Here is a 23,019-nt window from a genome sequence, read left to right on the forward strand (position 1 = left end):
CAGACTGCCCATAACTCCAGCTCCATGAGACCCACACCCTCTTCTGACTTCCAAGGACAACATACTTTTTTTTTTTTTTTTAGTTTTTCGAGACAGGGTTTCTCCATGTACCAGTCCTTGCTGTCCTGGAACTCACTTATAGACCAAGCTGGCCTCAAACTCACTGAGATCTACCTGCCTCTACCTCCCAAGTGCTGGGGTTAAGGACATAAACTTTAAAAAAAAAATTATTTTATGTACACTGGTGTCTCGCCTGCATGTATTTCTGTGTGACGGTGTCGGATCCCCTAGAACTGGAGTTATAGAGTTGTGAGCTGCCATGTGGGTGCTGGGAATTGAACCCGTGTCCTCTGGAAGAGCAGCCAGTGCTCTTTACCGCTGAGCCATCTCTACAGTCCCATACATAAACATAAAAACCGACAGACCAACAACAAAACCCTAGGTATAATCAAAGGTAGAGACAGGAGTTTTGTTTGTTTTTTGAGACAGGGTTTCTGTTTATAGCCTTGGTCGTCCTGGAACTTGCTCTGTAGACCAGGCTGGCCTCAAACTCAGAGATCTGCCTGCCGCTGCTTCCTCAGTGTTAGGATAAAAGTCGTGCACCAGGCTGGAGAGATGGCTCAGAGGTTAAGAGCACTGACTGCTCTTCCAGAGGTCCTGAGTTCAATTCCCAGCACCCACATGGTGGCTCACAACCATCTACATGTAATGAGATCTGGCGCCCTCTTCTGTGTACATAATAAATAAATCTTTAAAAAAAAAAAAAAAAAAAAAGTCGTGCACCACCACTGCCCTTAAGACAGGAGGTTCATGAGTTCAAGTTTATCCTCAGCCTCAAGGCTGAGTTTCAAGGCCAGCCTGTGTTACATGAGTTTGTCTCAAAAACAAAAAGGGCCCAAGGAAATTAGAATTCAAAATTTAATCAGCCCCTCCTCATCTTTACAATGAAGTGCTGGGCAATCAATCTCTGAATGTTAACCCATCAGTTAATAGTATATTTTGCTTGCCATATTATTGTAACTTTCCAGTACAAGATTTTACTTGATTACATGCAAAAGAGAACAGTATAACAAAGACGACTAAGCAATCACTACCAAAGGTTTGTTTCAGAAAGTTTATGTAATCTTTTTGTGTGTGTGTTTTTTCGAAACAGGGTTTCTCTGTAGTTTTGGTGCCTGTCCTGGATCTCGCCCTGTAGACCAGGCTGGCCTCGAACTCACGGAGCTGGGACTAAAGACGAGAGCCATCACCGCCCGGCAAATTTATGTAATCTTAAAGGCACTGTATACCATTTTAGAACTCTACCCAGCCCACCTACACATGAAACAAAATTTGAGGATCTAAAAAGCCTCTGCTATATTTCTCTCATCTGGAAGCCATTGAAATCCTGATCGGTTCCCTCAACAATGTTCTTGACCTTTGAATCCTGTCATTATAAGCTTTACCCCACTATTACAGAAAACATAAGCAATCCCCATAATTATACACAGTGAGAAAATTAAAAAAAAAACAACCCCAAACCCTAAGAAGCCTACTGTAGCCTAGACACAAAGAGATGAGTCAGGAAGGGCTGGTTCCTTTGATACCAGGCTGTTGGGAAGAAAAACCACGTAAACCATTAAAAAAAAAAAAAGCTGCACAAAAACAAAGCTGGAAGATAAATTTAGCAGCATGAGTTTTTCGAATTTCCAGGCTCTGTTAAATAATGCCACAACTTTTAACATTATACACACCGAGATTGGCATTTAAAGATTCCCTAAGAATACAGACAGCTGCTTTTTCACAACGTGAAAGAGCTATGCCAGGCACGTATTTTATTGTCCGCTTTTTATAAACTCATAAGGCTTTTTAAAATAAGTGGAAGTGGATCTCGCCAGACAGAAGAAAGCCACCACAACCTACTTTATTGTTCAAGCTACTGGGTCAGAGAGATGGGCCCTGAAAGCCCCGTGCTGGAGGGCCAGCCAATGGAAGGCTAGCTCTCAGTGCTCCTCCACCTCGTGGGTTGCAAGAGCCCCGCCTCCCGGAGCTCGGTTCCTCCGAGTTTCAGCACCTTTGTTACTTTCCCGACCGTGCAGGAAGCACTCGCCGCCTCCGTGCGCACTTGACCCGGTTTGCGGAGGTTCAGGATGCCGGCCGAGGCCCGCCCTCCGCCCCTTCCCAGCGCGGCGGCCCAAGGCTCCCCATGCAGGACGTCATCCCCGCACGGGGACACACCCCGCCGCCGCCGCCGGGCTCTGGGATCCCGCACTCCTCGGGGCTGCGTCTCCCCGTTCACACGCTGCGACGCCCGTGGGGCCCCCACGACCCCAGGCGAAGAACAAAGGGGCCGGGGCCGCGCCCGCCGCCAGCCACGCCCCCCGCCCGCCGCGGGGCCGCGCACCGCGCCCCTCCCCCGGCCCCCGGGCCGCGCGAAATGGCGGCCGCGCCACAAAATGGCAGCCGGGTGGGCGGCGGGGTGGAGACGCGCGTCGCCGGCGGCCCGGTCCCCGCGTTCGGATCTTCCGCGCGGGTCCCGGGTTCGGGGGGGGGGCCAACGTTCCTTCCCACGCTGTCCACGCGCGCCTCCGCGCCAGGAAGGAGCTCGCGGGGCACATCACACCCCGGTTCACCCCGGGGCACCCGTGGGAAGCCGAGAGGACTGGCGTGTCAGGGGAGTTACGGAGACCGCGTCCCCCGCGGCGCCGAATCCTAACGTCCCCGTAGTTCCGCGTCCTCCAGCAGAGCCTCTCCCGCCTGTCCCCGCCGTGAGCGCCTGCTGGGCCGGGGACAGGCAGGAGCGGCTGCTGTCACCGTGTTTCCCCCCTGGATGGGAGTGTGTCGTCGTCGGCCCTGGGCTCAGGCCGGGGGCTGTGTACTTTGGAACTTTCCGCGACCCTCTCTCTCCCAGGAAGCTCGCGCCCCATCCCCAGGCTCCCCTTTGTATCCGTCTTTCCAGAAACTTCGCAGGGCAACTCAGCAGAAAGCCCGCAGGCTCGGCTGCTGTCTCCTCCCCCCCCTCCCCCTCTCCCCCCCAGCGCATGCGCGTGGAGTGGCCGAGGCCGTGGCGCGCGCCCGTGAGACTGTGAGAGTGGCTTGCGTGCGCGCGCCCGCCCGCGCCCGCGGGGGCGGTTCTCTCTCACAATGGACAGGGTTCCCCCTCCAACGTTTCCCTCCGCCAGTGGCGCAAGCGCATTCGGGCAGCCTCGCGTTCCTGAGGGGGGGGAGGGGGAGGGGGAGGAGGAATAGGAGGCCTTTCCGCGCGCCTGCGCAGTTTGGCCCTGTGCGGTTTTCCGCGTTGCCGATGGTGGCCTCTTTGATGAGGAGAGCATTTGAGGACCTCCCTTGCCCTGTCCTCCTTTCCTCCGTTCCCAGTCTCGGGGACTGTCTCCTCCGTGCGGTTACGAGTCGCGTCCTGGAGGAAGGCTAAACAAAGCCCGGGCATCGGATCGCGTCTCCCTGGTTTCTCACCCACACTCGACCGCGCCATGTTTGAGAGGGTCCCGCCGGGATTCGGTGACCCTGGGGGCCCGAGGGGGGCCGGATCGGCCTTCCCAGGGCGCCGCTCGCGAAGGTGCCCTTGTCGGCCGCGTGTGCTGGCGAGGTCGCCGCAGGGCCGGTTCCCTCACGCCGCAGTAACCGTAGTGACCTTCCTCTTCCCTGCAAGTGTAGTGGAAATACTGTCAGGACTAAGAAAAAAAAGCCCCACTTGTCATGGAATCCACTTGCATCCAACCCCCGACTTGCAGTGCAGCCAGAGAAATTGCCTCCCCGGATTATTGGCCTGGGTCGCAGCTGAAGATCCGTGTACATGGCAGACTGTGAGCCGGAGAGACTCGGTGAAGAAAGCACCCTGGCTGTGACAGTCCCACATCGGGGAGTCCCCAGCCTGCCTTTGTCCTTGCTGCTCTCCCGGGGGTGGGGTGGGGGTGGCGGCGGCGGATCGGCCTGCAGGTGTAAGAGCGCCATTGACCTCTCTGAGGTCAGCAGACATGACTCTGGGCGGAGCCGGATCTGCCTTCCCGATGGGAACCGTGAGCTGGTGACCGGTTCCTGGCGGAAAGATTAGTGTGGAAGGCCAGTCTAGAGGAGGCAGAATTCTAATAAAACTGTAATACACGGGTTGGAAGTGACCATTGGTCATACATTTTGTAAATTCGGAGGATCCCTGTCGCACATTCTGTGAACAGAAATTACGGAATTTAATAAGGTCTTTCAAATCACATTTCCTCCAGTAGGGAAATGGGAGCAAAATACTGAGTTTTTAAAAACGAGTCGTCAAACCATTTTTGGATTACATTGTCGAGTAACTAGATTTCTAGAAACATCCTTTTTGTTTGTTTCATACCGAGCTCTGCCTGTCTCTGCCTCCCAGGTACTGGAACTAAAGGTATGAGCCACCAAACTGATCTTAAAGGGAAATTTCTTTAAGGTGAGAGCTATGGATGGCAAAGGTATCCCTTAATGTCAAGGTGTGTGGAGGCGGGGAAAACATTTTATTTAGTGTCTGTCAGTGCAGTCTTTAGTGATGACTCTCCCTGGACCTATTTTATTTCTTAAAAGTATTCTAAAAAATCATCCAGAAAGTTATCTTGAGGCATCCTCCATTTTCAGAGTATTTTCCAAATATAAGTTTGAGGATTCCCAGGAATTTCGAGGCATATGGTATGAAAAAACTGTTATGTCTGAGTATTTTCTATCAAAATCCATACATATGGGTCCCATGAGGTGGCTTAGTGGGTTTAAGAGCACCGAAGTTTGAATCTCCAGCACCCTGTTAAAAAGCCTCGCACACATACTTGCATGCAACAGGAATACATTGCACTCCCCCCCCCCCCCCCCCCCCCCCCCCCCCCGCCCCGAGATTGGGTCTCATGGAGCCCATGCTGGCCTTGAACTTGAGGCTGATGTTAAATCGTAAATGTTGGATTCAAGAGGAAGCGGTGTAAAAAAAACTTTCTTTCTTTCTCTCTTTTTCTTTTCTTTTTTTTCTTTTTTGGTAGATTCTTACTGTCTAGCCCCAGGCTGCCCTGAAACTCCTGATCCCTGCTTCAGGCTCCCTTAGTGGTGGAATTATAACATGAGACCATGAGCCACTATGCCCCGTTTCAAACACACTTAGAGTGAGGACGGGAATCCTTCTTTGCATCCTTCAAACTAGAACCAGTCTTCTAAGAGGAGCAATAAAGGAGCTGAAAAACTAGTCTAAATCTGTGGAAAAATTTAACACATATATGATAAGCAGCTAACCACATTTTATTTGGTATTTTTATTTCTAATATTCCATCAAGTACACTTGGATAGTCTTCTCTGAATTAGTCAAAAGCCAGGATTTGTATTACTCATTCTGCTTGCTTCCTGATAGCTAAAAAGTTGAAATTTCCTAGATCTAGGGTATTTGGATAATGTGTACCATTTATGGCAGTTTCCTTATTGTTTTTTGTTCTAATTTTTGCTGTTGTGGTTGTTGTTGTTCTTGTTTGTTTTTGCTTTTCCAGACAGGGTTTCTCTGTGTAGCCCTGGTTGTCTTGTAACTCCCTCTGTAGACCAGGCTGGCCTCAAACTCAGAGATCCACCTGCCTCTGCCTCCTGAGTGCATGTACCACCACTGCCTAGGCTTCCTTATTGAATACTGCACTTGGGTTTTTAAAGGATGAATGAGGCAGCATGGTGTCAAACGCCATTAATCCCAGCACTGGCAGAGGCAAGCATATGGAGTCCAGGCCAGCTCAGACAAACAAACAAAATGATCTGTGGATATATATGCTAATAACATTAACACTTTGTTCATATGGGGTCTATTGTATGTGTTGATTTATTGTAGTCAAGTATTAACATTTCATTGGAACCCTTTCTTGACTGAGATGCTGCTGACTCTCCCAAAAATCATTTAACTGGGCTGATGTTGTAACTCAAATGGTATACATGAAAACTCTGGGTTTGATCCCCAGCACTACAGTGCATAATTAATAACCCCAAAGTAATTTTGTTATGACGTTTTCTTTCCAATTATAAAAGCAAAAAAAAGTTTAAAAAATGCAGAGGAATTTCTAGTTATTTATTTATTTATTGGTTTTTCGAGACAGGGTTTCTTCGTGTGGCCCCGGCTGTCCTGGGACACACTACCTCCTGAGTGCTGGGATTAAAGGTATGTGCCACTGCATCCAGCCTAATATTTATTTATTTATTTTAATTAAAATTCTAGCCGGTCAAAGTGGCTCACTCCTGTAATCCCAACATAGAGGCAATATCATTAGTTCAAGGCCATCCTTGACTACATGGCAGCTTTTAGGCTATTGTGAGTCATGAGCAGCTATTCTCAAATAAACAAGAAAAAAATTCAGATTCTATTACCCAAGACAACCATGATTTCCATTGGAAGTATTCCTCTAGTGTATTTTCAGTTTAATTCTACAAATATTAGTTAATTGATAATTCTGGATATTAGATACAGCAGCAGCATTTGTTCACAGGGGGAAATCTAACCCTGAACAATTGTCTTAGGATAAAGGGTAGAAAGTTAGGAAGTTTCTGGAAAACTAAAAACAACATAGAATACACTATTTAGCTCTCCTAGAGTGGCGAGCAGTAAACTGTGAAATGTTAGCTTCTTGCAAGAGTGCCCTACAGGACTAGGTAGACATATGCACGTTTGGGGTTCCTAATTTATGCATATAATTTCCCCAGGCTGCTTGCTAGTTTGCTCATAGATTGTTCTCTTTCACCACTAGCCTCTCAGAAGGAGCAATAATTCAAATCCCTTTGTTTGTTTTGTTTATTATTATTATTTTTGTAACAACCTCAATCCTGATTCATACAGGCTAATCAGAGATTGCTCTTGTCCTGTTTTCACGTGCTTAGGGCTTTGGTCATTTTAGAGCTAGTTAACCTATTTTTATGTGATAGCTTTTAGAAGAGATACATATATTTTAAGTACATGTCTTCCTGTGAAATAGATTAATTTTAATAGCTCGGGATTCAATTTGTAACTCTGTTTTTGTTACATATCTGGTGACTATTCTGTCCTTCTGCCTCAGTAGGGATTTTAATTTATCCACTCCAGTTGATGTTGAAAGGCTGAGTCTCAGGCTCAGAAGCTTTCCCCATCTCGGCTTCCATTACGCATGACTGAACTCTCTGAGCATGTCTAGCATGCTAAATACAGCAGCTCTTCACAGTGTGAAAATGGGAGTTGATTAAAAGCAAATCTATTTTAATTCCCCTTTGCAAATGACTCTGCTTTAATGTCACCTTTCTGAATTCTCTTTAATATTCAAATGAGATGCACTTCATCCATTTTCACAGGTAAACCACAACCTACATTCATGGGTTTTACATGGATGGGGTAGGGCCTGATCTGCTGTGGAGTTAGACCTGGAAACCTTCTGTTTATTCTTTTGCTATGAGCATCAATTACTAAGGTTCATTTATTTAGGTTTTTTGAGACAGGGTTTCTCTATGTATCACTGGCTGTCCTGGAATTTGATCTGTAGACCAGGCTGGCCTCAAACTCAGAGATCTGCCTGCCTCTGCCTCCTGAGTCCTGCGATTAAAGACGTGCACCACCACTGCATGTCTCAATTACTAAGATTTTTTTATTTTATTATTTTTTTTGAGACAGGATTTCACTATATGCCTGTGGCTATTCTGGAACACAATATGTAGACTGGATTCCAACTCATAGAGGTCTGCCTGCCTCTGCCTCCCAATTACTGTGATTAAATGTGTGTCCCACCACACCTAGCCATTACTAAGATATTTTTAAAGTTTTATTTTTATTTTATAATGTATTTTCTTATGTATTTTTTGAGACAAGGGTCTCTCTATGTAGCCCTAGCTGTCCTGGAACTCACTATGTTGACCAGGCTGGCCTCAAACTTACAGAAATCCGCCTGACTCTGGCTGCTAAGTGCTGGGATTAAATGTGCACCGCCGCGCCCATCTCTATTTTTATTTCTAATTATGTGTATATGTGTGTTTCTTGTGTGGGTTCGTGCAGGAGAGTGAGGATGCCCTTTGAGGTCAGAGGCCTGGAAAACTTGGGGAGTTACAGGTGATTAATTGTGGGCCAGACATGGGTGCTGAGAACTAATTTAGACCTCTGAAAGAACAGTGATCACTCTTAACTGCTGAGTCATCTCTCCAGCCCTGACCTAAGATTTTTTTTTTTTTTAAGCAGAAAATTAGAGTGGATTGCTTTTCTGTTTGTTCTGCTTTCTTTTGTTCTCCTTTCTATGGAAACTTACAAAGATACAGGCTCATGAAGAAATTCCCCTGAAGTATTTTGTAACAGTGACAGAGATGGAAAACAGCTTCACCAGTGTTTCCTGATGTGTCGCCAGACAAAAATGCAAAGCACTGAGAAAATGAAACACTCTATTCCCGGCCATGCACAAAGCACTCGCTTGGCCCTTGCACTGTTATCAACAGCTTTTGCAATAGAAAGGTCAGAAATCAGAAAGAAGCCAGTCAGTGATTACTGCGTCCACTTGGTTTTTTTTCTCCATGTCTTGCTCCTCCCCCGTTTACTTACTTTTCCGGGTGTGTATGAGCCAGTATGCTCCTGAGAAGGTGAGGGGACAACTGGGGGAAGTTGGTGCTCTCCTCCCACCACGTGACGGGTGGGGCTTGGTGGCAAGCACCTTTACCTACTGAGGTATCTAGTGGGTCCCTCTACTTGGATTTTTTTTCCTTTTTTTTTTTTTTTTTTTTGAGACAGGGTGTCACTATGGAGCTCTGACTGTCCTGGAACTCACACAGATTTTCCTGCCTCTGCCTCCTAAGGGGTGGGATTAAATGCCTGTGCCACCATGACAGGCTCTACTCAGATTTTTATTCAGGGGAAACAGTACCACTGTAACACACCCTCAAGCTAATCTAGAAGAAGGACATTTAAAAAAATATAGTTTTAGGTGGCTGAGGCAGGAAGATTGCCTGGGATACATAGTGAGACCCTGTCTCAAGGAAAGAAAGAAAGGAAGGAAGGAAGGAAGGAAGGAAGGAAGAAAGACAGAAAGACAGGAAGAAAGAAGAAGAAAGAAGGAAAGGAAGAGAAAGGTGGAAGGCTGGCTCAGTGGTTGCGAACACTTGCTGCTCTTGCAGAGGACCTGGGGGTCTGGTTGCTAGCGTCCACATGGTGGCTTACAACCATCCCCAACTCCAGTTTCAAGGGTTCCCTCCTCTGACCTTCATGGGCACCAGGCATACATGACACACATACATGCCGGCTAAACACTCAAGTAAACTAACATATACACATACATATATTGACCTCTTTATTATTATTATTATTATTATTATTATTATTTTATTATTACTATTGTTTTATTATTATTTGAGACGAGGTTTCTCTGTGTAGCCCTGGCTTGCTTGGAACTCACTATGTAGACTAGGCTGGCCTCAAATTCAGAGATCTGCCCGCCTCTGCCTCCTGAGTTCTGGGATTAAAGGCGTGTGCCATCACCGCCCAGCTATATCCTTTTTTTTTTTTTTTAACTTTATGTTCATTGGTGTTTTGCCTGCATGTGTGTCTGTGTGAGGGTGTCAGAAGCCCGGGAACTGGGAGTTACAGACAGGTGTGAGCTGCGAATGTGGATACTGGGAATTGAAGCCGGGTTCTCTGGAAGAGCACCCATTGCTCTTAACCATCTCTCCAGCCCCAATATACCCTTATTATTAAGGTATTAAAAAAAAGTCTGGGCCAGGCGGCAGTGGTGCTAGCACTTGGGAGCAAGAGGTAGGCAGATCTCTGTGAGTTTGAGACCAGCCTAGTCTACAAAGCGAGTTCCAGGACAGGCTCCAAAGCTACACAGAGAAATCCTGTCTCAAAACAAAACAAAACAAAAAAACAAACAAAAAATCTGACACACATTGTTGTTGAGACAGGGTCTCATCTATCTCCCTATGTAGTAGAGGGTAACCTTTACTTTTTTTTAAAGCTGTTCCCATTTAAATTATTATTTTTTAAAGATTTATTTATTTATTATATATACAGAAGAGGGTGCCAGATCTCATTACAGATGGTTGTGAGCCACCATGTGTGCTGGGAATTGAACTCAGGACCTCTGGAAGAATAGTCAGTGCTCTTAACCTCTAGAGCCATCTCTCCAGCCCCCAACCTTTACTTCTGGTCCTCCTGCTTCTACCTTCCAGTGGAGTGCTGAGATTATAGGCATACACCATTAGGTCCAGTTTATACTGAGGATCAAATCCAGGGCTGCTGCTTTTTTTTTTTTCTTTTCTCTTTTTTTCCGTTTTCCAAAACAGTAGTCTATATAATAGTCCTGGCTGACCTGGAACTCCCTCTGTAGACCATGCCTGGCTCTGCCTCCTGAGTGCTGGGATTGAAGGTAGGGATCCCCACCTGGCTAAATCGGGGCCTCTTCCAGTTCCATAAGTACTCTACCGACTGGGCTATGTCTGTACCAGCCCTCTGATTTGTTTGTTTGTTTTGGTATTTTCTTTTTCTTTTTTTTTTTTTTTGAGACCAGCATTTACTCTGCAGCTCAGGCTGGCTTCATATTAACGATCTTGCCTTCACTTCTGAAATGCTGGCATCATAGGTATGTATTACCACACCTGGCTCACATTTGTACTGTATTGATGTTGGGACTCGTTTAGTTTTGTGAATGTCCCAAGATTATTTCAGGTGATCGAATTGGCTGCAGTGAGATATATTAAGTCCAGTATAGAGTGTTAAACCAATACAAGAAAGGTTATTGCATCTTAAACTCAGATATCACCATCATCAGGAAGCTTAGGCTATGTGGCAGACTAAAATGAACAAATAAGAAAGAAAAAATTAGCACATTCACATTAGAGCAAAAGAAACAATTATGTGCAAGTGACCCCAGATAATATTGCTATTTATGATTTTTCCATTTCAAAATTTTTCCATTTCAAAGTGCAGTATGGTGGCCCAGGTCTGCATTCTCAGGACTGGAAGGTTGATATTGACTTATTATAGACTAGCCTGAGCTATATGAGAGCCTTTCTCAAAACACAAACAACTGCACCTTCCAAATAAAGCCAAACAAAGAAAAAACAACAGCAAGAACTGGGAATGTAGCTCAAGTGATATAGAGCCTTTGTTAGACATGGGCTTGATCAGAACCCTAGACAGTGTGCACTATGCACTTCCTAGTATTTAAGGGCACAACTAGACATAGAGTCAAGGCTGTACCTGAAGCACCATTTTATTTTTGTGTATGAAGAATTAAAACGTGAGTCTGCGGACAGTTTTAATGAGCTAGGTTTTTTTCCCCTGTTATTCTACAGTTGCCTTTTGAGGCTTTATCTTTTTGTAAGGCGGCCTCACATAAAAGGTCAACTGCAAGTTTCAAAAGCCTGGAAAGGTTTAACCTCCCTGTTTAAATAACAAACTATGCCAAACTCTCTGAGGGGAACTGTGTGAGACGCCTGTATCATTTCAGCTCTAGTTCTTGTGTACCGTAACGATGAGCAAAGAGACATCTTGGAAAAGGTTTCGCAAGCTCCTATATAAAAAGTTGCTTAATGCTACACGCCAATAATTCTTGGGAGGGATGGGTTTCTGCAACGGTAGTCACTTGTCTGGGCGGTGAAAAGGACGTCCTGGTCCCGACCACTTTCCCAAGCAGGCGGGGATCCCGGCGTCCGGAAATGGTCAGGGGCGGGACGCAGGGCGGTTAGGCATGGGGACTTTGGCCTCTAGAAACCTCTGTGCCTCGAAACTAACCCGGTTCTCTTGTGTTTCCCCAGATCAACGCCTAACCGCGGGGCGAAACAGCCCCAGCATCCCCCTGGACGCCTCGGGCGGCCAGCCTCCCGCCCCGCGCCGCGCCTGCGCACTCAGCTGAGTGCGCGGGCGCCGCTTCCCGGCTCCGCATTCCTCCCACTTCGGGGCTCCGCGCGCCTGCGCGCCAGCTGGGAGGCACTCGGCGTCGGGGCGGGAGGACGCGCGCGCGCCCGCGGCCAGGGGGCGGTGGCCAGGCGGCGGGAGGCGGGCCGCGCGCGCCGGTGGGAAGCGTCCGGCAGCCACAGCGCCGGCTCCGTCGTAGTCGCGGCCGCCCGGGTCTCGCTCGCCCCTCCTCCCGCTCCCCCGCCCGCCGCCGCCCGCGCGCATGCGCCGCCGGAGCGCGAGGGTCGGCTTCGGGTGTGTGGTGGCGGCAGAGCGGAGCTGCGAGGCCCGAGAGTCAGAACCTGGGGGAGAGGGATGGTCTCTGCACCGGGGGGAGCCGGAGGAGCCGCCGCCGCTGCCGACGCCACCGCCGCAGCCGCCGCCGCCGCCGCCCCGGCGCCCGCCTCCCTGCGCTGACGGCCGCGTACGAAGCCGGCGAGGGGGAGCCAGCCACCACGGTCGCCGGCACGCCGCCCAGCATGGTCCGGGAAACCAGGCACCTCTGGGTGGGAAACTTACCGGAGAACGTGCGGGAAGAGAAGATCATCGAGCATTTCAAACGGTGAGTGACACGAGGCCCGGGGCCGCGCTGGCACCTCGGGCACCTCTCCGGCCCGTTGCTGGCCACGGGCGGAGCGGCGACGCGCGGCTGGCTCCGGCTTTCTGGGCGGGCGGCTGCTGTGCGGCCACCGAGGGAGCTGGAGCGGTGAGTCCCGTGGGGTCGCGTCTTTGCGCGCCGCCCCGGAGCACAGCGCGGCCGGCCGGGTCCCGAAGCGCCCGCAGAGCCGGGGCTGTGCGGACGCCGCAGCCGCGCCAGGCATCGTGCGGCACCGGGAGGTGGCAGGCACCCGGAGCCGGGACCGCGCTGCGAAGATTCGTGCAGCGGCAGATGCTTCTGTCGGCGCGGCTCGGTGGAGCGGGCTGCCTGGCGCTCGGCGGGGACTCGATGGGCTGCCGGTGTCCCGGGGCTCGTGGGGAAGGGAGCTTGGACGCCGAGGCGCCGCAGATGCATTCCCGCGCCGCGCTGGTGACCGAGCGGTTTTTACAGTAGATCCTTCACCTCCGAATTCGTTAATGAAACAGGCAAAAAGTGCAGATCTTTAGCGGTTAGGTGTGACTTTACAGTTTCTCTAAATACTTTTTGCGTGCGAAAGATAAAAATAAATGTTGCTTTTCATAGGCGTTGGTAGCATTTAGTTCTTGTTCGCTCTCAGAAACGCGTGTCCGGTAACTGGTAGAGACCTCAGAATGCAATCCTACATACAATGAAGATTTATTCATACTTTCACTCATTGAGAAGGAACATAGCAAATCTGTGATCGCCCGTGGAAATTAGTTTTTCCTGATATCCAATTCCCTGGAAGGTTCCAAGTTGGGCGTACTCTGAATTCCACTATCCAGTGGGTGAAGGGAATGAAATTGGGGGAACATCCTCGTTAGAGTCAACCTGGGGAAATGGGTTGTGTCGCCGGGTCTGGAGCCTCTTTGAGGAGGCCTGGGAAGCGTGAGCGCCTTTCTTTCTGTCTGATGGAGGGCCATTGATTCTGTTGGCCGTTGCTGTTACCAGGGTATTAAATCTTCGCCTCTGGGGCGCGCGTGTGCGCGTGCCCGCGTGTGAAAAGGAGCTGGGCATAGTGAGGCCATTCATAACCTGCCGGGCTGTCCTCCGCAGGCCTGGGGGAGGTGCGCGCTGCCCGGCACTCCCGGTGTTTACTACGTTGTGCCTGAGACGCGGGAGAGGAGGAGGCCCGGAGACACAGTTGGCCTCGGTGCCCCGGGATGAAGGGCAGCTGGAGCGCGAGCAGATGGGAACTTTCTCTGCCGGTGCTGCTCCACCCCTCACTCAGTCGGGGTCCCTGCCCTCTAGGAGCATATCTTCAGCGTTGAGGAGAAAACACTTAGCGGGTTTTTAGAGTGGAAACCCTCAGCGAAGCGCTCCCTTTAATCTCCTGGTGGAGCTCCTGTGGGTCTCTGCATGGGAAATTGAAACGCACCGACGTGCAAACACGTGCATTGCCGCATTCGCTCTGCTCCTGGGTTCTGTGGTCAGACTTGACATTTCACATTATGCAGATTTCAGAGACACTGCTTGCCTCAGACTTGGAGTTTGATCCCCTGTGCTAGATGAGGGAGAGCAGCGAGGAAGTAGTGGGGGGCAGTCCTGGGAGGCTTGGAATCGTGGTGCCGCGGTCCGGCTGGTGTGAATGACTCTCTAAGATGGCGGCCAGGACCCACTTTATGTGGGAATCGGCGGAGCCGCTCAGAATGCACGAAAGGGAGGGAGGAGGCGCGCAGGAGGGCTGTCTGGAAGCCCGAGGAACGCCGCGCTAGCAGAAGGCTCACCCGCACTTTGCTGACCCTGCGTTTACAGCAGCGTTTACCTGATGTAGATAGAGCAAAAGCAGATGCTCTTGGTTATTTGAAGCCTCTGCAGACTTGGGTCCCCGAAACTTCTTTTGTAAAGGCTACAGTTCTCACTTTCACAGGAATGGGTTTTATTTGGGTAGTACACCTTTAATGGGCTCAGAGCATGAGAAGGTAACAGAAAGTAATCTCCCTCTCCCTCTTGACCCTGGAATTCCCAGTTCTCATGTTCCTCCACTTAGCCCCAAACAGGTACGCTCTGTTTCTGGTTTCTTGCTTATCTTTCTGCCTACAAGAAATGTTCTAGGCGATCCAGCTGTGGAGAGCTAAGTTGACCAGCCTTTTATCCGTATCGTGGAATGTGTTTTGTTAAATATGTGATAGCTACTAGGAAGGAAAACCGAATTTGAATCATTTAATCGAAAGGGATGAGAAGGCACTAAAATGATAAGAAAACTTAATGTCGTTCAACCTCTGTGCCTTGCAGATCTCAGAATGAGAAAATGCACGCAAAGCCTGTGTTAAAACCGAACTGTAGTGCCTGCTTCTCCCCTTTTCCCTAGCTGATTGCAACATTAACTAATAACTGTTTTACAGGATTAAGAGGTGTATACAGGGAATACATTCCATAAAATGCTCTGAAGGTGAATGTTCTTTTAACAGTGGTTAGGCTTTTGCAGTAGGTATTTGGATTAAAAGGACGACAGAAAAACGTGGAGGCTAACTCAGGCAGCTGTGGAGGCAGAAATAAAGACCTCCCTCTCTGTATTTTGATAGTGCTTTCACTGTACAGAAGATGGAGGGAAGGGTGGAGGGAAGGAAGATTTCCCCCCCTCAGTGCCAAAGAAAGGCTGAACCCTTAGAACACAGAGTATTTTTTAAAAATTGGCTTTACCTTCTTGCATATAATAAACCTGTGTTCATTCTCTTTTCAGCCTTCTGTATACCGAATTAAGAAAATTAAACGACTGTTTCTAAATAGGGTTTTAGTTAACAAAGGTTCGGTACAGGGCCTTGTACAATGGAGAAAGAAAGTCCTGTCCTTGGTATATTAGCGGAGTTGAAGGGTTGGAGGGAGGAATTACACAACAATTGATGGCTGGCTGTCTTGGAGGAGAGAGGTGCATGCAAAGAGGACTGCTTGAATGAGAATGAGCAGAGGAGTAGAGTCCCTTAAAGGCCTAAACAGCCTTTTTCAGATGTAAGTAAGTCACATACTGGATTTTTCTCATCCACCCACCACTGGTCCTTTACAGACAGGTTAAATTATTATGTAGCCGCTCACTAGGGTGTTCCCTCAATAAAAATTTTGTCAAAGAAAGACTGGTTAAACATTTTTTTTTTCATTTGAAATGTTTTTAACACGGTGGTTTTTCTGTTAAAAGTCATTACATAGATTCAGATATCTTTGTGGTCACAAAATAGAATAATACCAGAGCTTCTTCATCCTTCCTTTCCACAAGGATAGTTTTAGATGCCATCGTTACTGTGTCCTTTCTTTACTTGCCATCAGATGATTTCTATGAAATTACCTCTAGTTTTGAATATTGTGATTTTGAGTATCTATTTTCATGATAGGCTTTTTTTTTGCATATTTTGAAAGCTCAGGAAAATTCAGTTATCTTGAAATACTAAGATTTAATATAGAATGCTTAAGATGTATCTTATTTCTTGTAAAAAAAATGTATGTGGCAGATTGGAGGAAAATACAGAGTTCCTTTCAAGGAAGAATGTTGGCATCTGTCTTGGAGAGGCACTTTTCCCAGCCACCTTTGTTTCAGGCTCTTGGTTGCTTTGGGTTCTATTTTTATTTTTGGTTTTATTTATTGTTTTTATGCTTATGAAGAGGCTTCGGCCGGGCGGTGGTGGCGCACGCCTTTAATCCCAGCACTCGGGAGGCAGAGGCAGGTGGATCTTTGTGCGTTCGAGGCCAACCTGGTCTACAGAGCGAGATCCAGGAAAGGCACAAAACTACACAGAGAAACCCTGTCTCAAAAAAAAAAAAAAAAGAAGAGGCTTCGGCCTTGGTTTCATATGTTTAGCCTGTTAATGCTGACACTTTGGAAATTTTGATGTAGAGTGTTGTAAAGACAGTGGTGGAGCTGGAGCAAAGCTTTTCTAAGTGGCTTCCAGCTCTCACTTTCCTCAGTGTGAAGTGTCAATTAAACTTTATTTATTTCTGCTTTGGCTTGTTTTTTAATTTTAATTTTTGTTTTTGAGTCAGGATCTTCTCATACCAGGCTGCCATGGTAGTCACTGTTTGACTATATAGCCCAGGTTGGCTTTTTCTCTCAGCCTGCCAGGTTCTGGGATTACAGGCCTGGCCCGTTAGATTATTATTATTATGATTTTGGTTTTTCAAGACGGGGTTTCTCTGAAGCTTTGGAGCCTGTCCTGGAACTCGCTTTGTAGACCAGCCTGGCCTCAAACTCACAGAGATCGGCCTGGCTCTGCCTCCCGAGTGCTGGGATTTAAAGGCATGAGCCACCACCGCCCGGCCAATTTATATATTTTTTAAAGTTAACCTTACACATTACAGCTTTTTTTTTTTTAGATTTATTTATTTATTATTAAACCAGAAGAGGGTGCCAGATCTCATTATAGATGGTTGTGAGCCACCATGTGGGTGCTGGGAATTGAACTCAGGACCTCTGGAAGAGCAGTCGGTGCTCTTAACCTCTGAGCCATCTCTCCGGTCCTCTACTACATTTTAAAAAGTATTAAAAATATTTCATGAAAACTTGAATATCCAGTTGGAGATTATATATTTCCTTTCTATTATTTTTGCTCCCCCTCTTTATTTCAGCCGACACCACCACCACCTGGCAAAAGTTGTTTTTAAAACTAAAAAAATAATAATTTTTATTAATTTTATTTGTAGTGGTGTTTTGCTTGCCATATATCTGCACTACATGCATGTCTGGTACCCACGCAGGCCAGAAGAGGGTGTGGATCCCTGATACTAAAGTTAGAGAGGGTTATGAGCCACCATGTGGGTGTTGGTGTTGGAAACCGAACTCCAGTCCTCTGGAAGAGCAGCAAGTGCTGAAACATTTTTTTTTTCCTTTGATTTTTTTTGAGACAGGGTTTCTCTGTGTAACAGCCCTAGCTGTCCTGGACCTCACTTTGTAGACCAGGCTGGCCTTGATCTCACAGAGATCTGCCTTCCTCTGCCTCTCAAGTGCTGGGATTAAAGGTTTGTGCAACCACCGCCCGGCTGAGCCATTTCTTGCACCCTCAGCTTGTGGTTTTTTTGAGTCATACATAGCTGGCTTTCAGTGTGTGCTTTGCATATTTCAGATTGTTCTCCTCCCACGAGTCCCTGTCCACTAAGTTAAAAGTTACAGTGTTAGGGCTTTGATGTGGTGCTGAACTCTTTTAGTGCCAGAGATCTGCAGAGGCAGGAAGATCTCTGAATTACAGGCCAGCCAAGGCTACACAGTCAGACCCTGCCCTTCAAAGGGGTGGCGGCAGGGAAGCTGGTGTGGGGGCACTTGCCTTTAATTCCAGCACTCGGGAGGCAGAGGCAGGTGAATCTATGAGTTGGAGGTCAGCCTGGTCTACAAACTGAGTTCCAGGACAATCAGAGCTGTGTTACACAGAGAAACCCTGTCTCTAAAACAAAACAAAAGAGCAAGCAAACAAAAAGTTCACTGAATTTAAATTAGGATTTTTGTCATTCTACTGTAGATTATTTAGACACCCAAATCCATCCCCCCCCTTTGTTTTTTTTTTTTGAGACAAGGTTTTTCTGTATAGCCCTGGCTGTCCTAGAACTCATTCTGTAGATCACGTTGTCCACGAACTCACAAAGATCCGCTTGCTGGTGCCAGGATTAAAGACATGCATCACTACTGCCTGACACTTTTTGTTTTTGAGACAGGGTCTCTTTAATGTACCCCTGGCTGGCCCTGGTACTGATATATAACCCAGGTTGGCCTCCAATATAGGGAGACACTTCCTGCCTCTACCTCACAATTGCTGGGATTAAGCCACCATGCTGGGTTACTTTTTGTTGTTGAGACAGGATCTTCCTATTCTCAATCTGGCTTTGAATTTGCTAGTCTGAGGATGATCCCCCTGAATTTGATCCTTCAGCCTGTACCTTTTGAGTGCTGGGATTCTAGCATGACCTGTCAGGCCTAATTTATGTGGTTCTGGGCATCAAACCTAGAGCTTCATGCATGGTAGGCAAGCAGTCTATGAACAGAGCTACCTTTCTGACTTCAATATTAGGATTCAGTTATTTATGATTTTAAGTATAGAAACCCTAACATACCTGTATTTGAGACAGTCTCACTATGTGGAACCAGGCTGGTTTTGAACCAGACCCTCTTTCCCCAGCCTCCCCTCCTGAGTGTTGGGATTACAGGTTTATCTACTACACCCAGCTTGTGTATTTTCATATTTCAGGAAGTTAGAGCATCCTGAGATAATGCCCGAATAAAAAGGCTTGCCTGTCTGTCACAGTCTGTAGTCCTGTTGGCTTTGAACTCCCCATGAATCCTTGCCTCGGCCTCCTAAGCTTTGGAATTATAGGAATGGGCACCTTGGATGCTCTCTCTGTGCCAGAATCCTAGCCAGTAGTACTGCATCGTCCTTTTAGCTGTCTGGACTCAGTAGTTTCCTTAAGTTTGGAACAGTACACCTCCCCCTGTGGCAAGCACTCTTTTATCTCTGAGCTCTATTTCTAGTTCATTCCTGCACTTTAGAGTTTTAAAGAACACAGATTCTCCCTTCTTTAGGATGACTGGATCTCTCTGGTCTTTCCTTGTGACCATATCAGGCCATGCATTCTTGGAAAGAAAACCACAGAAGTGATAGGTTCCCATCTTCAGAGTGGATCTGGGGGTAATTACCTGCCTCATTACTCAATGATGTTTTTTTGTTTGTTTGTTTGGAAGACTTATTTATTTTATATTACGTACATAACTGTTTTGCTTGAATGTATGTGTGTACCTCATGAGTGCCTAGTGCCTGAGGAGGTCAGAGGGCATTAAGCCCCTGGAATTAGAATTACAGATGGTTGTGAGACACCATGTGGGTGCTGGGAATCAAAGCCAGATCCACAAGAGTGATAAGTGGGCATGGCAGTGGTGGCGCACACCTTTAATCCCATCTCTCAGGGGGCAGAGGCAGGTAGATCTCTGTGAATTTGAGGCCATCCTGGTCTACAGTTCGAGTTCCGGGACAGCCAGGACTGTTGTATAGAGAAACCTTGTCTATATAATAAAAACAAAAAAAACTCAAAAAGAGTGATAAGTGCTCTTAAGCACCGAGCACCTCTCTGTCCTTGTCCTCACTATGGTTTTAAGTTTGCCTGGCTAGGCCAGGCATGGGGACACATGGCTTTTGATCCCAGCAGATCTCTGTGAGTTTATGGCCAGTCTGGTCTACAGAGTGATCTAGGACAGCCAGGGCTATGTAGAGAGTGTCTTCAAACTAAACAACACAGAACATTTGCCTAGCTAGGTTGTTTCCGTGGTGTAGTCTCCCCCTTGGTATCTGACAGGTACTTGGTGGGAGCTACCTGATACTGCCTTGGTAGTCCCTCCATCAAGTCTCCGCCCAGCAACCTCAGCACTGGCTGATACCTCTTCTTTGTCTTCCATGCCACTGCCGTTGCCTTCCTTGGGAGGCTGAGACAGGAGGACAAATTTGAGTCCACTGTGGAATCTAAAGAGAGAATCCCCAATTCCCCCACTTTTGGTGTGTGTGTGTGTGTGTGTGTGTGTGTGTGTGTGTGTGTGTGTGATTATCTACTGTAATCCCAGCCATTCTTTTAAGTGTTTCAGGCATGGCAAAGACTTATTTTTAATACTACTTTCTAATACCCCAGTTCTAGAAGAAGTGCTTTTTTGCTGTGGGTGTAGTTGTATAGAAATCAAAACAATTTTAGATTTATTTTTAATTAGTTATAATGTGTATATATCTTTCTGTGAGTATGTGCTTGTGAGTGTAGGTGCCCTGGAGGCCAAAGGCATCAGATTCTCTGGAGCTGGAGTTATTTGCCTGGTTGTGAGCTGCCGTCCATGGGCAGCTCGGACTTGAACTTGGGTCTTCCAGAATAGTATGTGCTGTTAACTGCTAGCACCACGTCTCAAGCCCCAGAAATCTAGATTCCCCTCACCCCCACAAGTGGTTTATTGGGAAGAAACACAGAATGATAGCTACCTCTGAACGGGAAGAGAGACAGCTGAAGAAATTAAGATCTTAAGTGCTCAGTTCTATGGTTTTTTCACCCCCAGAGCTGTGTCATTTGTACATGCATGGATAATCATGAACATGCAGCTGAGTCTTAGTTTATATTTATTTGTGCTATATGTATGCACATGTGCCACGGCAGTTGTGTGGTGGTCAGAGGATGGCTTGCAGTTCTTTCCTTCTGCCATGGGATTTGAACTCAGGTCAACAGGCTTGGTAGCATCGCCTTTACTCACCGGGTCATCGCACTTGCCTATGTGCCATATAATTTAATGAGTTCACATGTTTCTGGGTGTGTATGGTGTGTATACGTGCAGGCCTGAGCATGCGGTGGGGTGTATGTGTTGTGTGTGTGTAGTATGTAGGTCAGATGACAACTTTGGGGGTTGGTTCTCTTCCACTGAGATCCAGGGATCAAACTCAGATCACCAGGCACCCACAGCAAGCCCTTTTGCCCACTAATCTGTCTCAAGGGATGAGAAGTTTTTAACCTCCCCTTTTCTGTATTTAGAAATCTCTTCTGAAACAGTGAGAAACCTGACTCCCTTCCTTATATGTATAACTTTGCTCAGTAGTTACTGTCCTTTGTAACTGATCTCCCAGTTACTCTGCCTCCCACTCCTGCCATTGCTGAGGAGGACATGGCCCCTGGTGGCCCTTAACAATTCCTTGGAATCCAGCATGGTAAGCCCTGCAAGGAAAAGAAGGTGGCATTGGAAGTGGCTTCCCTGGTTTTGTCCCTTTCTTCTCAGTCAGAGACATTGCCTCTTGCATCGGACTTGGTGCCACCTTGCTCTTGGCACTGGGGTTTTGTCTCTGATCGCACCTCAGGTTTGAGCTTAAACAGTGCATCAGTCTGAGGTGTGTTTTCTCTCCTGCTGGTCAAGTAATCCATTTATCAACTTTCTTACATTTGTTGAGAACAAGTTTTAGGAAATTTGTTGCTGGAATTTTCTCCAGTCCTGCCTGGCCCACGGTCAGGACAAATCTCTCTCACCCAGCAGTCCCACAGCTGCTTAGATCCAACCGAGTAAACACAGAGACATATATTGCTTACAAACTGTATGGCTGCAGCAGGCTTCTTGTTATCTAATTCTTATATCTTAAATTAACCCATTTCTATAAATCTATACCTTGCCACATGGCTCGTGGCTTACCAGTATCTTACATGTTGTTGCTCATGGTGGCGGCTGACGGCGTCTTCTCTGCCTCAGCCTTCCACTTCCCAGCATTCTCCTCTCTGCTTGTCCCGCCTATACTTCCTGCCTGGCTACTGGCCAATCAGCATTTTTATTTATCAGTCATCCACAGCAGAAATTCATCATGATGAAGTCACCTTACACTGAATAATGCAAGCATCAACCTTTAATGTGGACTTGGGAAAAGTAGTTTGCTGAAATTTACCATGCAGAGTACATACAGCTCTAACTTCAGAGAAACCCCAGTGCAACCTTAGTCCCATCCCCTGCCCCCCTCTTTTCTTTTATCTTTTTTTGTCCCTTCAGACAGGGTTTCTCTGTGTAGTTTGGTGCCTGTCCTGGATCTCGCTCTGTAGACCAGGCTGGCCTTGAACTCACAGAGATCCACCTGGCTCTGCCTCCCGATTCAAGGTGTGTGCCACCACTGCCAAGCTCCTTTTCTTTTAATAGGGTCTCATTCTGTAGTCAACGATAGTTTAGAACTCAACATGAACTCTTTTTTTCTTTATAACCTGCCCCCCCCCCCCCTTTTTGGAGACAGGGTCTTGCTTGCTGTGTAGACCAGGCTGGCCAGAACTCAGAGATCCACTTGCCTCTGCCTCTTGAGTGCTGGGATTAAAGGTGCAAACCACTGCACCAAGGAAGAGATACCACCTTTAAAGACCTATTTGTTACTTCTGTGTATGTTTTCCTGCATGTATGTACATGCACCGTGTGCATGCCTGATGCCCACAGAGGCCAAAAAGAGGGTGTTGGATCCCCTGGAAATGGAATTAACAGATGGTTGTGAATCACCCAACACCATGTGGGGGCTGGGAACCGAACCCGTGTCCTCTGGTAGAGCAGCAGGTGCTCTTAACTGCTGAGTTCCAGTGGACTTTTTCTTAACCTGGAGCAATTTTCTGTCTCAGTCTCCCTGAGTGCTTCTGGGATTACAGCTCTGTGGTTGTGATTTGTTTTTGAGTTAAGGTGGTACAGTATAGCTCTGGCTGACTTGGAACCTGCTAGGTAGAGCAGCTGTTCTCCATCATAGAGATCCACCTGCTTCTACCTCCCAAGTGCTAGGAATTAAAGGTGTGGGCCACCATGCTCAACCATTACTTGCTCTTAACCAAGAAGCCATCGCTCTAGCCCTTTCCAACTATAGTGTTTCAGTACTTCCAAAATGTAAGACTATTTAAAGATACCACAGTACTATTGTCATTATAATTATGCCAAAATGACTAATTCTTCCTTGTTTTCAAACACCAGTGACTGTTTAAAGCTGTAATGCCTAAAGTACCTTTTTTTCTTAAAAAAAAAAAAAAAAAAAAAAAAAAAAAAATGGTTCTGCTGTAGTGCAGGTGCTGGAAGAGGCCAGAAGAGGGCATCAGATCCATGGGAGCTGGAGTTACA

General features: G+C 47.3%; 2 protein-coding genes across 3 annotated transcripts in view; one reads left to right on the forward strand and one right to left on the reverse strand.

The window, feature by feature from the left end:
• Window positions 1–15,995, reverse strand: part of LOC128097688 (translation initiation factor IF-2-like) — a 51,124-nt gene extending 35,129 nt beyond the window's left edge. Inside the window, exon 1 of the mRNA XM_052718351.1 lies at window positions 12,377–15,995. Within this exon, the coding sequence (XP_052574311.1) occupies window positions 12,377–12,869 (493 nt within the window). The 5' untranslated portion in view covers window positions 12,870–15,995. The remainder of the gene's footprint in view (window positions 1–12,376) is intronic.
• The window catches only part of Spen (spen family transcriptional repressor), an 82,453-nt gene continuing 71,435 nt past the window's right edge, over window positions 12,002–23,019 (forward strand). For both annotated transcript variants that reach the window (XM_052718337.1, XM_052718338.1), the window contains exon 1: window positions 12,002–12,419. In XM_052718337.1, the coding sequence (XP_052574297.1) occupies window positions 12,337–12,419 (83 nt within the window). In that variant the 5' untranslated portion in view covers window positions 12,002–12,336. The remainder of the gene's footprint in view (window positions 12,420–23,019) is intronic.

Source organism: Peromyscus californicus, unplaced genomic scaffold (assembly GCF_007827085.1).
Source record: "Peromyscus californicus insignis strain IS unplaced genomic scaffold, ASM782708v3 Scaffold_5__1_contigs__length_169319896, whole genome shotgun sequence".
Taxonomy (NCBI): Eukaryota; Metazoa; Chordata; class Mammalia; order Rodentia; family Cricetidae; genus Peromyscus; species Peromyscus californicus.